Source organism: Protopterus annectens, chromosome 7.part1, assembly GCF_019279795.1.
Source record: "Protopterus annectens isolate FY-2018-M chromosome 7.part1, PAN1.0, whole genome shotgun sequence".
Classification (NCBI taxonomy): domain Eukaryota; kingdom Metazoa; phylum Chordata; order Ceratodontiformes; family Protopteridae; genus Protopterus; species Protopterus annectens.
In genome coordinates, this window is record NC_056740.1 from 191,512,861 (window position 1) to 191,530,500 (window position 17,640).

At 41.2% G+C, this 17,640-nt stretch overlaps 1 protein-coding gene across 1 annotated transcript in view; it reads right to left on the reverse strand.

Annotated features, from left to right (window-relative positions):
- IRAK2 (interleukin 1 receptor associated kinase 2) overlaps positions 1-17,640 on the reverse strand; it is an 862,709-nt gene that overhangs the window by 346,070 nt on the left and 498,999 nt on the right. The window contains exon 7 of the mRNA XM_044078636.1: positions 6,431-6,545. Within this exon, the coding sequence (XP_043934571.1) occupies positions 6,431-6,545 (115 nt within the window). The remainder of the gene's footprint in view (positions 1-6,430; positions 6,546-17,640) is intronic.

Here is a 17,640-nt window from a genome sequence, read left to right on the forward strand (position 1 = left end):
AATATTGTAGTTTCCTCATATGCAGTCTTGTATATGGAATTAGTAGACAGCACGAGGCCATGAACCCCAGTATTTGCCTTGCAGATAGGAGGGTTTTTGGGGCCACTAGCTTGAAGTAAGTTGTCAAATGAATTTGCTTCTCTGGCATGAGGAAAGCCATCTGGGAAGTTGTGTTCAAGCTTGCTCCCAGGAATATAATTTGGTGACAGGGTACCAGATGTGATTTATTTTCGTTTATGGTGTACCCCAGACAAGTTAAGACCTTTTGTACAAATGCCAGATGATTCAGAAGTATGTCCTGGTTTTCTGCCTGAATTAGATAATCGTCCAGATATGGGTATATTTGAATATTTCTTTGCCTGCAAAATGCAATGACTGGAGCTAGGCACTTTGTGAATACCCAGTGCGCAGTAGATAAGCCAAAGGGCAGTGCAGAGAAATGATAGTGCATGCAGCCCGCTTTGAAGCGTAGGTATTTTCTGCAAGATTCCCTGATTGGGATGTGCAGGTAGGCTTCCTTTAAATCGAGTGTTGCCAACCAGGCATCTTTGCCTATCATGGGAAGCAACTAGTGAAGAGTTAGCATCTTGAATTTTGGAATCACCAAAAAGGTGCTTAGGATAGACAGGTCTAGGATAGGACACCATGAGTTGTCTTTTCTGGGTACCAGGAAAAGTCTTGAGTAGAAACCTTGTCCCTTTTCCTCTTCTGGTACAGTCTGAATAGCCTTTAATCTTAAGAGAGAGAGTACTTGCTTTTGAGCCTCTGCCCACTGATTTGGGGGTAGATCTGGCCAACCGTTTGGGGTTGGTAACGTGTGGAAGTGAAATCTGTATCCCTGGGAAGCTATGTTTAAAAGCCATTTGTCCTGAGTAATGAGTTTCCAGTTTTTTGCTTGCGGAGCAATCTTTCCCCCTAAAGGAGCAGTCAGCTGAGAAGTGCTTGGAGGTTTTAAGGTTAAGTTACTGAGACAGCTTACCATAGGGGGGAGTCTAACTACTCACTGATTTGGAAGTGGAAGCCCCCCACTGCTTAGTCCTGTGCGTACCCTGGGACTGAAGCCTGGGGTGACAGCAGCCCTGTAAGATGCCTCTAGTGAATCAAAACCACATTGCAAAGTATGTTTTCCAACCTGTTCAGCAGAATGCATTAAATCCTGTAAATCCTTATTTTCAGCACAATCAGCAATCAACATCATTTTCTGTTTAAGCAATCCAATAATATGCTGCTGATACTTTAACATATGAAATTGGCAATTTAAGGCCCTGATGGCCAAGGTTGCACAGGTGTATACCTGCTTACCCCATCTATCCAGGGCCCTGGAATCTCTATCAGAGGGGGTAGGATTTTTGGCAGTAGTAGCCTTAATGCCCTTGGGTCCCTGTGAAATGGTCTCAGGATCTGCAGTAGGATTTTTAAAAAGGAACTTGTGAGAATCAGGAACCCTGTAATATCTATCAGGTTTTCTGGGAGTAGGAGGTAAAGAGTCAGGGGCCAAGCTAGATTCCGAAAAAGCATTGTCAACAATGTTCAGCACAGGAGGGATAACTAAAGGCCTGTGTTAGGGCAGGAGTAAGAAATCTCTAAGCCTCTTTTTAGAATCAGAGTAATCCTGGCTTTCCCAGTGAAAATGTTCCCTAAGAATATGCAAGGTTTCACAAAAGAAAAATCCTCTGGGGGAGAAGCAGAGGGAATAGAGTCCTCTGCATCAGAGTCCTCATAGGTAGATTAGGGTAAATCCTGGTCATCAGAGGAAACAGAAAATTCAGAATCCTGATCAGAAGTATCATAAGCAAACTCAGTCCTAGGTCTCTTAGAGGGGGAAGGCTGGCTTCCCCTGATTAAAGTAATAAGGTCTTCAGCCATTCTTATCATTTGTTTTTTAGGCATAGAGGCCTGACCATGCAGTCTGGGCATCGGTTTCCTAGGCATGGTTCGAGTTTTAGGCCTAGAAGAAGAAGATAGCGTTGGTTTAACATGCAAGTCAGTAGGCCTGAATACACCCTCAAAAGCCGGTGCCTGCACAGTGGCTCCAGACCCATCCAAGGTAGAGACATCTGCAGGTTCCACAGTCGAAGCATCTCGACGCATACCGGACTCCGAATGGGTCTCAGTAGAGGCCTGCAATTCTGAAGTAGCGGGTATCATGGGCTGCGAAAGCACCTCACTGAGTACCGGCAAACTGGTGACTAGCTTAGGAGAAGCGATGTTGGCAGCTTTGGACCTAGGCGGCCTGTCTGTCTTTATCTTTGCATTTTTTCAGAATGTCGTTTGTCGGGTGGCTTACCAAAGACATATCTGGATAATTGAACCGAGTACCAAAATATTTAGAAGCAAAAATGTACCGGCAAAGAATAGTTTGTGGTTTAAATAAGGCAGAAAATTGACAGCGAGGTACGTCATGGTTAGGGCTTAGGCAAGGAATACAGTAAGAATGAAAATCTTTATGAGGTATTTGCTTTCCACAAGAAATACAATTATTGACTTTTACTGACATCAGATTAGAGCAAGAAAAAGTTTCCCTAATGGGATACTTAGCTTTAGTTGAAGACTTCGGTTCTGAAACTCGAAAACGAAAATTTCAGGAGTCGACCGACTGGCACTTGCGAACTGCTTCTGCTTCGGGCACTGCACGGCAAGAAAGACTGATGTAATGGCATCGGCTGCATGCTTTATACCCTGACTACCTGACATCATGGAAGATGAGACAGCAACTGACGCAGGTTAGACTTTGATAATCAAGCAGACTGAGGGCTACTGCAAGCAGATAACCCACATGTGATGACTGCAACAGTGAAACACGAAGAACATCTGGAAAACATATCCTTAAATAAGGGAAGGCACAAGTTACACAGAAATAATGGAAGCTGTAGGAAAAATACATGCAGAATAATGTTCAGGAGAAGGATTGAGGTTTAAGGGAAGGCAGGATATTCAGCAATTTATGTATGGTTGGACAGACAGCAGTTACAAGGAAAGAAAAGATATGTTATGTACAAAGTATGTAAATGGAAAAAATGTTAATATGGTTTGTTTTCTTTTCTGTTAATGTATGTTTGCCTATGTCTTAAGTGATAATTTAATTGCAGAACTACAGAAACCATAGCTAAAGCCTAACTCCCACCTACTCTACTGTACTACATGCTTCCCCCTTCTTTACTAACCTACAACTTCCACACAAACAAAGCTGGAACAATGCTACAATAAAATAGCTCACTTTGCTGCAAATCACCCCTTTAGAACTCACCACTGTTCTGCACCCTAAACAACTAAATTGGACTGAACTCCTATATCACATAGGATCATAGGAGGTTACTAGGCTAACAACCTTAGAGCCTTTTTAAGCCTAGCTGTTCATGCCCCAATCTTCCGAATTATTAATGTCCATGGGCTAGAATAGCTTTAGTATAGGTCTGTGCCTTAGGGCATCTACAAACTGCCACTGTGTATAAGGGACAACATTTGTGATTTATAATCCACCAGTCCAAAGTGTGTTGGAATAGACTTAGAGAAGAGTTCTGTTTCACATGAATGAGGAGTCTGTTCCAGAGAAGGGGGTAGTCTCAGACACATACCTATACTTCTAACATGTTTTGGTTATGTCACAGATGAGGTTTAGATCCATACATCAAGTAATTCTAGTTCTGTTTGTTTTGTGAATGTGTAGCAGATTCATCAGGGCTCTACCACGGAATACCTTGTATGTTAGGCATAGATCACCCCTCATTAATCTGTAAGAGACTGAATACAGGGACACGGGTTTGAGGTGGTCAGCATAGGACATTATTATTTGCACCCTACATTCTTTTAGTAAGGAACCTCTGTGGTCGCTCCAGCTGTTGCAAATGCCTGGTCAGGTACATGCCAAAGGGTGCATTGTACTTGATTACTGGTCTAATGAGGACTGAGTATAGTTGGATTATGATCTTCTTAGATCTAGATGCCATGCCCTTACGTATAAGTTGTGCCACGTAGAAGGATATTCTCACTACTGTGGTCACATGGTGATCAAAGTTCAAGTTACTATCAACCTGAGTTCCCAAGTCCCTTACCACTGGGTCTACTCTTAGGGGAGTGTTATCAATGCTGTAATTTGCAGGGGTGGTTGTCTTCCCAAAGGGTATGATTATGCATTTTTTGCTTTGAGTTTTAGGTCATGGTTCTAGCAACAGCTGTTTGTCTGTGTTAGACCTTCATGAAGGATACCTACATCTTTGGGGGATTCAATGACTCCATGCAGCTTGGAGTCGTCAGCAAATGTGGTCAGCCAAAGGCCCTGTAAATTTGCCTTGACTTCAGAGAAGCATATTCCAAACTGGAGAGGTCCAAGTACTGAGTCTGTGGGTCACCACTAGTAAACGGCCTCTTGGTGGAGGTGAATTCCCCCATCACTATAGTCAGCTACTACTAGATCATACTCTAACATACTGCCCTGATAAGTATCCAGTACTAAAAGGCATGCTTCATCACTACCACCCTACCAAAGCTCTTCACTCTAAAAATAAGTTCCTCCAGTCTGTCATCATCATCAACATCATCAACCCCCCCATTTTCTACATGGGGTCAGAGTGTCATGTTACCTATCGCAATCTGTTCTGATTCAATGCCACACACCTGCCTTCTTCGACACTCATGCCTGACTGTCACAGATCTTTTCTCACACAATCCATATATCTCTTTGCTGGATGCCCTCACTTCTTCTTACCTTCTTCCTGTCTGCCCCAAACCATCTTCACTAGACTGAACTACCATAATCTGTTCTCTTTGATCTTTCTGCAACTGGAGCTACTTTGGCTTCTGCTCTTATGTCATCATTTCTTTGTCTGTCCCAGTGTGTGCATCCTATCACCCTTCTCAGGCACTTCATTTCCATCACCTCTAATTTTTTCATCTGCTCTGCCTTTACTGGCCCCTGTTTTGTACACCTTACTTTTCAGCTTCTTTGGCATTCTTCTGGCCCTCTGATTCTAGCTTTGACTTCTTCATTCAGACTTCTCTTTTCCTCAACCACCCCCTCCCAAATACCTGAAGCTGTTAACCTGTTCCACTGTCTTCCCTTCTACCTCAATTCTTAGCTGATTCCGATCTCTCCAATTTGCTGCCTTTACCACTGTCTTATCTGTACTTAGCTTACTTAGTTTCATCCCATGTGTCTTAAGTTTTGCATTCCATTCCCCTGTCCTTTGCTGACATTCTTCCTCAGAGTCTGCCTGTAATGCCACATCATCTGCATACAGCAGCTTTGTTGATCTCTCCCTTCTGACATGTTTGCTCATGTAGTCCATCACCACTATGAACAGCAGTGGGTTCAGAACTGAACCCTGGCGCACACCCAGTCCCACTGAGAACCCCTCTGACAGACCGAACACTGTTCGTACCTGAGTCATTGGGTCCTTATACATAGCCCGCACTAATTCTACCAATGTTTCTGGGCTTTCAAACCACCACAGTATTGCCCAAATCAGTTTTCTTGGGACCTTCTCATATGCTTTCCCCAAGTCCTCCCTGTCACTAAAGCCCAAAATGCATCTATTCTCTCCTTATACTCAAACTCTGTAGATACCCTCTGAAATGCCCTGCCACATGCTCTCGGGTTTATTGAAAACCAGCAGGCATTCAAAACACACTGAAGTGAGGACCTCTCAACATCTTGGCTCTGTAGCTGTACATATCTGGGATAAACGTACCACCTCCGCTTTCTTCCTAATATTTTACTACACCTCTACTCTCCTTTACTTTATTACCAACTATCACTCTGTTGCCACCCACCCCACCTTTTACTTAGACTTCTCTTAACTCTGTTTTAACACTCATTACATTTATATCTCAAAATTAAACCTATCTTCTGCTATCCACTCTTTGTAAATAACTCAGTAGTCTGTACTGACAGCTATCCTACTGCAGTTATTTATCCAACTACATCTGTATAGAATACAATTAGTAGAAGACTACTGTATGTATAGTTACTATCTTATCTATTTTGACATTGTTAAATGTAGTTTAATTACAGTCTACTCAACAGTGTTGATATTATATAACTTAAAGATTTTGATTGTAATGAATGTACTGGTGCTTTTCTTCCTGGGCCTCCACTGAAAAGGGGCCTTTGTCCCCAGCTGGAGCTTCCTAATCAACAAATGTATAATAAAATAAATAAATTAATCTCCATCAAGTACTATATACTGAGAAACAGGATATCTGGTTAGTGCATTCTGAAGACTCTTTGTGGCAAATATCTGAAACACTTCTGACATGCAACATAGCCATTCCAGGTAAATTTTCAGTTTCCAACTTTCAGCAACATCCTGACATCCATTGCTGACGTCTTCCTGTCTAGTCCCTAACCAATGATGCAGGCAGATATTCTGCACAATGTAGAACTGTATGAATATTACATACTCATGTGCACATATACAACATGCTAACTTACAAGGCACTGCAACCTGTCTTCCAGAGATCCATTAGGCATGTGTGGGTAGATCAGGATATAAAATCCGTGTTCTGCATAGCAGCCCAGTACTTGTAAAATATTATGGTGATGGCATCTGAAAAACAAGTTAAAGCAACAGAAATAAATTAGTGTCTTCTTTTCCAGACAGATTCCGAAATGCATAATAACATTTAATAAAAAATGGATGTATTAAAAATATACAGAAGGCTTACCAAAGCAAGTCTCAATGAAATATACAACAGTAAGCCCTACTCCCTGAAAGTGAGGTGATAGGTTCTGATCGCTACAATATTTTGTTCCCAGGTTCATAGGTGTATCAAAGGCGAACAACTACAATGGCTTTTTTAAGTCTACCGCCCATGCACTCCAATTCCCTGACAAGTTCTGATAACCTTGATAAGTGTAAGTAGGAGATTGGGAGGTGAAACATTTACAAGTAGGGGCCTGGGAGATGAAGCATTTACAGGTTGCCTGTGTCCATTAGAGACAGAGATGCCAAACCAGGGATGAAGCTCCAGTTCCCCATCCAACTATACAAGTTACATTAGAATTGGGTTAGGGAGGAACTCTGCTTCACATCGATGGGGAGCCTGTTCCAGAGAAGGGGTAGACTCTGGGATACATACCTGTCTCTCCAACAGGTCCTATTTATATCACAGGCAAGGTTAAGTCTTTAGAATGGGTATTTCTGGTGCTGTTTGTTTTGCAGATATGCAGGAGGTCCATCAGAGTAGGGTATGATAATGTCTTTTATGCCAGGCATAGATGTCCAGTTAACAGTCATTAGGAGCCAGAATACAGGGATAGGGCCTTGTGGAGGTATGCATAGGACATGTTACTTATGCCCTGTATTTATTAAGTGAGGAACCTCTGTGGACATTCCAATTGTTGAACATGACTGGTTAGGTACATACCAAACGGGGCACTGTACTCAATGACAGGTCTGATGAATGCTGAATACAGTGAAACAATAACTTCTTTGGGCCTAGATGCCATACCTTCATTTATAAGTTGCACAACATAGAATGAGTTCCTCACCAATGTAAACATGTGATGGTCAAAGGCTAGATTACTGTCTATGTGTCTCCCCATGTCCCTGACTATTAGATAAACTCCCTTTGAGAATGCCTTTATCCTTCTGGGTGCTGCATCTCTTAGTTTTTGGTATGATTTTCTTCCTTTTGTTATATAGCCTACTGATGTTGTGATTCCACCAAGGTGGCTTGTTTTTTGAGTTAGTTCTGTAGTTCTTCCTGGTGGGTACAGCTGCCTCTATGCTATTAACATGCTTGGATAGGGATTCTGTGAACAATTCTGCATAGGCAGCAGTGGTCTCAGGATTTATGGGGGCTTGAAATTTTTCCAAGTTATCACTTAATACCAGAACGTTAGCCTCAGAGTATTTCCTGAAAATTCCAGGGTTAGCTGGGGTTCCAGATTTTATTTTTTTACTTCAAAAGAGATCATCTTGTGGTCTGACCCTATCAGAGAAGACATTACACCAGGTTGTGTGCAGCACTCTCCCATATTAGTGAGGACTAGATCCAGTATGGTTGCATCCCCTGTTGGTGTATTGATAATCTGGTCCAGGGAGTCTGTGTTTACAAAATCCAAGAATTTTTGTGCCTGTACGTCTGATTTTGTATATGATTCCTAGTTAACAGTGGGGTAACTAAATTCACCCATAAATACGGTATTGGGTTGGACGGTGAGCGTTTCCAATAAGTTTGGTATGGGTTTCCTGGGTCATAGAGGGAACCTATATTTTGCAAGGAAGTTGTATTGGATTTTGCCTATGGTGATTTGAGCACAGAGAAGCTCAAGAGCATTGTCCTGTTTGACCAGCCTTGAGCTATGTTTATTTTTCATGTAAACTGAGATAACTCCATTAGTATCAGTCAGTGTAGTAGCTGGTCTAAATGTGTGGAAGGCATTATAACCTTGTACTGTCAGTGTGCTCTCCACAGCTTTACACCATGTCGCAGTGACCGCACAGAGGTCAGCATCATCTAGGGTGAAGAGAGCTTCTAAGGAGTGGAGTTTTTTGTTACACTCCTAGCACTGAGCAGTAACACCTTTAGATTTTATCGGTTTTGATTTCAGTCTGGCATTGCCTAAAAAAAGCACTTTGGGGGAGGACAAAGTTTTAACTAATATTTGAAAGCCTTGAGGGGAGAGGTGCAAGACCATCCGTGGCAAACCAGTGTGGCCTGTTGACAAATATTGCATCACCTTACAATGGCACCAGAAATTAAGCCAATTATTAAAGTCAGTCATCTTTTGCTCATATTGTGGCACAATCCTTGGAGAAGGTAAAATGCTGGTGGAGATAACAGTATTTGTTAAGGGGTTACAGGTGGAGTAAAAGGCTTTGACTAATGAAAATGGACATCAGCAAATGTTTCAATGCAATTCAAAGAAGTGAGTCTGTTATTGTGCAATTTGTACAATACAACCTTGCTTTAAAAAACTGTATCACTAGCATGTATTTATATCTATACACACACACACACACACACACACACACACACACACACACACACACACACACACACACACACACACACGCGCGTGCGCGCACACACACGCACACATGCACACATGCAAACATTAGCGGTTATACAGAAAAAGTTAAATTTAATATACTTTGAGCATTTTACTAATGAGAGGGAAGTTTATGGATTTACAATGAATAACTGTATCTCATCTAATCAAGACCAAAATTATCATAACAGAATGTTCAGGCAAATATGAAATCTAATCCTAAAATAAAATTCATATGATTACCAAACACTTCTAAACAAGCCCCACTGCACCCACTGATCCAGGGGTTCTGCCACCACAACCCATAACTCTGCATGTACCAAATCTGAGGTCACACATAATCAAAGAAAAGGGGATAACTTATAAAGCAAACAAAAAACTCACTTTTTCCTTGACTATGCCCCCTAAGATTGAAAACAAATGCCACAGTAACTATGATTACGTATTGATGTACTCAGATTTTGATAACATAAGCAAGTGATCTTTCTTCTGTAATGTAATGCTCCCAAAAAATTATGCAAGCTTTAAAGCTAAATGTTGAGTTTAAAAGACAGTTTTGAGGTCGTCAAGAGGGATAGCCAATTGCTCCAAGTATTTTTTCTTAAACAGATATCCATCCAATGTGCATCTGCTTACATTTACTGTGCTCTGCATGTTGACTTTATCTTGTTAAATCTAGTTCTGCATCGTTTTATATCCTTTTCTGGATTGTGTTATGTTATGGAAGACTTTTTAAGTAAAAAATTCAACAAAAAAAGCCCCTCTGTCACAAAAATGGCTTCTGCTTTTAGTAAGCAAGTGAAACACCTTAACTGACCATTTTGCTTTTAGGAAGACCCCTCTGATCTATCCCAGGTAAATATGGCAAAAATTAATGCCACAGCAATATACTGCCCTCTCTCTCTCTCTCTCTGTATCTGTATCTACATCTATCTATAGCCACATCTGTATCTATACCTATATCCATATATATATATATATATATATATATATATATATATATATATATATATATATATATAGGCATATGGCATGAAGTCAGCTTCTATTTCAGCAATTGCAGTATATGACAAACAGTGGAATGCACTAGTGTTAGACTACAAATTAATTGAAGAGTAGTTACTGAAACTTACCCTAAACAGAAGAGCAAAAAGTAACAACTGATCAAAAAATGAATTCAAGCAGTTTCATTCTTCAATCAGTCAAAAACAGTACCATTAACTCTGAATTGCAAACTATGTTATATGGATATGGATAGGAAGACAAGTAGTTAAAATGTTTTAGACCCTTTAGTTTTACACATAGGTTAGGCATATTTTTATCAACCCGAGAAGTTGTGGATAGCAATTTATAAACAGCTGGGAGGGGAAGACGCCAAGAGTCAAGTGAGATAAGTTGATTCTTCCAATAGAACAAGGTGGTTTGAGACTACCCAACTTTAAGGGGCATTTCAGAGCTACACAGTTAATGCTGCTATACATAGCACAAACAGAAACCTATAATTTGAAGTGGAAAGGTTGATGATGAAATTGGGAAAACTCACAAAACAAGGAGACACTGGGATTACAGACACAGATCCTTAAGGAGAATGACAACAACCATACAGAACATTAGTAAAAATTAAAAAAGCTAGCTGCGTGCACAAGACCCATGATAAAAAAAGTGCCCAATCCTGGTAGGTGCACTGGTGTCAGGACTGGAAAAAATGACAGTGTAGAATCCTCAAAGTATGGAAACATTCCTACAATGGGGCTAGATCAGCCCCCCCCTCCATTGTACAAGGAAGTAGCAGTCCACAAAAATCATAAAAAAAGTACAGTTTTGTACCTACCATAAATGTAGATGTTCGAAGATCCACATTGCTGCAGTCATAACCTGTGGGTAGTCCGCTGTCCTCGGTCGGCCCGAATACCAAAGTGTTAGGCTGGCGTCGGTCATGGTCGCTCAGATCTGACGTCAGTACGCCGTGGTACTAAAGCGCATGACCGACGCCATATCCTCAGTCTTTCTTGCCCCAGATGTCAGAAGGCATTAAAAAGAAAGGCCATAGCCAAAAATGGAAAAACACCCAATCACCCATGTAGAAACAATATTTACAACACAAACCACACAACCACCCCAGTAGTACGAGCAGCTCGCATGGTTTCAAGAAATGATCATTTTTATGATGAATGTCAATTATTAAAAACAATGTTCACTAGTAGGGCTTATCCACAACAATTCCTGGATCAACTAATACAAGAAGTTATTACTAAAAGAGAACAAGGCCTTTATTTTCCTATTCTAAGTATCTATCAGCATTCAGTAACTAATACATGTAATACCCATACTCCTGTTACTAATTTGGCACTTATTACTACATTTAGTTCAGATAGTGATGTTATAATTTTTATTATTAATAAAAATTGGAACATGATAAAATTTGACACTGATATAAACAATAAATTACCAGTCAAACCAAAAATTACCTGGAGAAGGGGTAGGAATCTTAAACAAATAATACAAACTAACATAAATACTCCCCTTAGAAAGGGAATGTTCCAATGTAACATGTGCAGTCATTGTACACACATGGTTACAGGTGAATCTTTCACCATTAGGAATGTTACATATAAAGTCAACACAAATTTAACTGTCAATCAAAAGAAGTTGTTTATTTAGCTCAGTGCCAATCATGCCCTGCCTTTTACATTGGCAAGACAGACAGAAAATTACGTGAACGGGTTTATCAGCATTTATATGCTATTAGGAAAAATAAATTAGACAATGCATTAGCTAAACACATTATAGAAAACACTAACCATTCATTTTTATTTAGAGCGGTAGATACAATTGTAAAAGATGGACGAGATGGGCCTGAACAGGTGTTGCTTGAAGTACAGGAATTATACTGGCAACTTCGTCTTAATGCTAGCACACCACCAGGATTAAATGAGATTTGTTCTTTGTATCCCATTTTAAAATTAAAAAGTTTGCGTAGATAAGCACTATTATTATTATTATGATAATTTGGTAACACATGTTTTTTATATATCCATATTTAATATCCTTAAGTTTAATTGTGCTTATATACCTACTTGTTTTTATATTTATTGTTGCGTATTTTTTTAGTCAAAATAGACACATGAATTTTCAGTTTTATACATTTTATGGCTGGTTATTTAGTTACTAAAATATATTTATAATTTTAAACATTTTTAATTGAATTTTAGTATTTGATGTGCATTATCGTCAGTTTTTATGTATATTTTATCTAAATCACAAATTGATTACAGTTTAACATGTTATTTATTGTTTATTGTTGCTGGGTTACGGCGCTTACCTTTTTGTGCCAAATTAGGTATTTAAACTGTTTTTATCCTCTGCTCTTGTTAGTCTGAAGAAGTCCCACAATTTAGTGGGACGAAAAGCGCTTAATTTCATGTAAAATAAAAGTTATCTTTTCAGTATCGGCTTGCGGTCACCTGTGTGGAACTAATACTGTGATTTATATTATCTATTGCCAGCATTAGCTTTAACGCTGTTTGTTTTGGAACTACAGTGTAGTACTTCCTTTTGGGACTTATTTACTGACAACATTTGTTGCTGAAGCTGCTCGTTTTGGAACTATAGCACAGAACTTAGCCTTTGGACTTGCGGTATTTATTGCTTATACCAGTACTCTATCGCTGTTCGTTTGGGTTTGCAGGCCTTTGTAAGCCTGCCAAGTGCCTTGGACTGTTCTGCCCAGAAGATGCCCCACCACCTTATCTGGGAGGCATCCGTGGTCACTGTGGCCTCAGGCTGAGGAGAAAGAAAGGGTTGAGCTGATGTCACATGATTGGAGTGAAGCCACCAGTGAAGGTCCTTCTTACAGGACTCTAACAGAATTTGGTGAGAAATGGGTAGTTCCTACAATGACCACTGAGTGAACAGTAGCCACTGCAGAATTCTCCTGTGCAAGTGAGCTAATGAAACTAAACTTATCACTGTCTTCATGGTTTCCAAGACTTTTGAAACTGTTCTCGCCTATACTCTTGTCTTGGAGAGAAGGTTGGAGGCTTGCTGTCTCAGAACTAAAACTCTTTCTGTAGAACGTTTTGCCATCATGTTTATTATGTCTAAATCTGCTCCTATAAACACGGTACATTGTGATGGCAACAAGGCAGATTTTTCATAATTTGTGATCCCTAGGTGACAGCAGAGAAATAATGTTTACAGTAGTAGATGCTTGGTGGTGGCAGTTAGGAGCCAGTTGTCTAGATACAGAAACACTTGGAATCCTAGATGTCTCAAGTGAGCCGTGAGCACTGCCATACACTTGGTGAACACTCTGGGGGCTGTAGTGAGACCAAAGGGCAGAGATCGAAACTTGTAATGACTGGCCCCCATTCAGAAGCACTGATGACTCCTTGATACCCTGTCCATCTTTATGTGGTAGTACGCATCCTACAGGTCTACAGAACACATCCAATGGTCTTTTCCCAGAAAGGGAAGAATCGACTGCAGTGTTACCATCTGGAAGTTGGTCTTTTTTACTGATTAGTTTAATTTGCAGAGATCCAAAATGGGTCTCCAGTCCCATTCATTTTGGAACTAAAAAGAATCTCAAGTAAGTTCCGGATCTGATTTGATCTGTGGGGACTCTTTGGATGGCTCTTTAGTTTAGCAACTTTTGAGTTTCTAGAGTTGCTTTATCCCTTTGACTAGGTGGAACATCTGGGGTGTTCTTTATGTTTGGGACGGGAAGGGAAAAGGGTATGGAGTAGCCTCTGGATATGATACTTTGTACCCACTTGTCTTGTGTTATTTCCAGCTAGGCTTCTAGGTACAAAGATAAATGACCCCCGACTGCATCCAGAGATGGACAGACGGGCCTCACTTCAGGAGTGCTGAAAGGACCTACCAACAAAAGACTCTCTGTCACCCTGATTTTGCGGACCCCCCCTCTGCCAAGTGGATGGTGTCTTCCATTTGTACTTCCCCCTCTGCCCCTAGGGAAGAGTCACCATGTGTGTCCTGAAAAACTCTGGGATTTACAGAACCACATTCCTCCCTTCTGGCCTTTTGGATAAGGTCTAGAAGGTATGGAAAAATGGACTCCCACGGCAGATAGAGTTTTCCCTTCTTGCTCAGAACCTGGTTAGTGTGTCCTTGACTTTTGGCCTGAACAAAGACGAAAGTCACACAAGCGCATCCAGGAATGTCTCCTTAGGGAAATTCCTGAACCTGCTGCTCTGCTCACACCTTCTGGTGCATAAGATATGAGCCTCATGTAGGAGTTGACTACAGAGTTTAAGGTGGAGAGCTGAGAGGAAACCTTGTTTGATACCCCTGCACCTACTGTACCTTGGAGAGTATCTCCTAGCTCCTTCAGGAGATCTCTTTGTAACCTTGTAAAATGCGTCAGATAACTCAGTGATCTGAGTGCAAATGTTGCTGAAGAAAATGTGTCCTTCCCATATCTGTCCATCGTAAGAGACTCCTTGTTCGGCGGATGGACAGACGAGGATGTTTCAGAAAGTTCCTTTTTGGTGGCTGCTGCCACCACCATTGCATCTACAGGGGCACCTTTAGTCAGAAATTTTTTATCAGAAGGGTTGTGATGAATTTATTTGGCCATCAAGGGACAGGTTCCACTGCATCTGGAGACTCCCACACCTTTCAACTAACTAGTTTCATAATTTCATTGATAGGCGGAGACACTCAAGTGGCTGAAGGGTTAGACCTAAAGGCCTTCAGGTAAACAGACTCCTCACCAGAAGGGTTAATGGGCTTCCAGCTGCCTCTCTGCTTAAGGATTTCTAGGATGTCTGCAAAGGAGACATCGTCAGAGGGTAGCCATGGGGACCCTTCCGACTCGAGGTCTGTGTCAGAGGTGAATGACTCCTCTGGGGAGTCTAAATGCTTCCTTTTGCAGTGTCTCTTACAAGGGACCTCTTCAGAAGGGTATTCTGGAAAGGTTTTGGAAGAGAGGAGTTCACCCGAAGGGGTACCCTGAGGCCTAGGATCTCCGCTGGTCTGTGGATGGTGTGGTGCAGAGTTTTAGGGGTAGGAATGTCGGAACCTTTGAGTGGAGCTGTCTGTGGAGACAGCACTCTCCTCATCAGCTCAAAAGCCCCCCTCCCCTGATCCAAGGACACATCCGTTTCTGAAGAGCCAGAGGAAATCCCCAGAACCAAGGGGGTTGGCTCTGAAGCTGATGTAGGAGCAGAGCTCATCTGCGTCAAAGCCACGAGAGGTAATTTCAGATCCGACAAATGTCCAATCTGACTCCCTTCTCTGGACCAGACTAGACAGCGTCTGCTCCTGGACTCCTCAGATGGAACCTAGGATGTTGGAGCAGATGTCGGACCCAAAGACCCCAGGATGGGTCTCGGCACCAATGGCTCCACAGCAATAGGTTCCAGGCATTCTGGCTATTCCAAGGTCCCGGGTCAGCTCGGAGGAGGAATCATGTTGACGGGAATGTCTTGGTCAGCTCTGAATCCCTCTGGGTTGGAGCTGAAAGGAGTTTGGCCAGCGCTGGTGTCCTTAAAAGTCTTCACACCACCCTATCCACATCATCATCTGAAAAACTCCTGGAGGACTTAGAGGAAGGAGTAGGAGATCCAATCATCTGCAGAATGGGGGACCTTAGAACAGCAGTAACTGGCACCAATTCTGGGGACCGGCTCCTTAGTTCAAACTCCATTGGCAACGTAACAGCTGGCACCAATGAAGTAGATTTTGTTGGTTCAGTAGTCGTCAGAGCTAGAGATACAACTTTAGTTAATTTTTTAACAGGCTCTGACTGCCCCAAAGAGGGAGAAGATCTCTTAGTGGACTTGTCTGATTTTGCTGAAGGAGATTTCACTGATCTTGAAGTACCTGGACTTTCCTCTAGAGCTTCTTGGAAGGGGGACTTCAGTACACCTCTCACAATCAATGAGTGACATATTGAACATCACTCTTGAAGATGTACTGCTCCCAGGCAGTAGACACAAACAGTATGGGAGTCAGTTAACGACAACCTTTAGCTGCATTTGCCACATTTGGAAGCCCCAAGGATTAGTCTCCATTTCCTTATGCTCCTTGGACATGTTCAAAATCACAGTCCACACACAACAGCAAATCAACAACTACTTAAAACACTAAACACCTATGATATAATATATAAAATATCAATTTTTATTTTGAAGAAACTTCAACAAACAAGAGGAAGGAAAGAAGTTAGGTAGCCCTCTAACTAAAATGGGCAGCCACAGCCCTCTAACTTAAATGGGCTGATGCCCCCCCCCTTTTTTAAATAGGACTTAAGAACTTCAAAAAGTGTTAACAACTGTAATAGTAGAAAAAGCCTCAACTAAAATGGGCTTATATGAAAGAAATTTAAGCCCAGACAGGGAGAAAACAAAGGCCTAATGAAAAAGAAAACTGACCAACTGAAGCAACAACACCACAATGAACTTGACTAACTACAATGACAACAAAACTGTAAACATTAAATTTAGTTGAAAAAAAGAACAAGAAATCTTTGAATAAAAAACAAAGACTTGTTCACTTAGCCAGAGCCAAAATGGAACCACCTGATCTGTTTAGCAGCAAACAAAATGTGGGGAGCTTCACTAGAGCACAGTTGGATAGGGATACAGCCACAAGCCAATGGAAGATCTCGAGCTTTAGTATAGAGCCGAGTCGGAACCAAGGTTCGGTTTCAAGCCCAACCAGTAAGAATGAAGGAGAGATAGGACAACATAACATCTAAATTTTTCTCATATATATGTGTGTGTGTGTGTGTGTGTGTGTATACACACACACACACACACACACACACACACACACACACACACACAGATACATACAGTGGATATAAAAAGTTTACACACCCCTGTTAAAATGCCAGGTTTTTGTGATATAAAAAAATGATTACACAATAAATCATTTCAAAACTTTTTCCACCTTTAATGTTACTTATAACCTGTACAATTCCATTGAAAATAAACAAATCTGTTAGGGGAAAAATATAAAAAAATAAAAAACGTACAATACGCTGGTTGTATAGGCATGCATACCCTTAAACTAATACTTTGTTGTGTGGGCACACCCTTAAACTAATACTTTGTTGAAGCACCTTTTGATTTAATTACAGCATTCAGTCTTCTCGGGTACAAACCTGCCATCAATTAAAGAGACTCTGATTATCCCCAAATAAAGTTCAGCTGTCCTAGTAGGATTTTCCTGACATTTACTCAGTTGCCTGCTGCTACAGCAAAAGCATGGTTCACAGAGAGCTTACAAAGCATCAAAGGGATCTCATTGTTGAAAGGTCTCAGTCAGGAGAAGGGTACAAAAACATTTCCACAGCATTGGATATAGCACAGAACACAGTGAAGACAGTCATCAAAAAGTGGAGAAAATGTGGGACAACAGTGAAGTTGCAAATAACTCGATGTCCCTCCAAAACTGATGAAAAGACATGATGAAACTGGTCAGGGAGGCTACCAAGACACCTACAGCAACACAAAAGGAGCTGCAGGAATTTCTGGCAAGTACTGGTTGTGTACTACATGTGACAACAATCTCCTCCCATATTCTCCATATGTCTGGACTATGGGGTAAGGTTGCAAGACAGAAGCCTTTTCTTACACAGAAAAACACCCAGGCCTGGCTAAAATTGGCAAAAC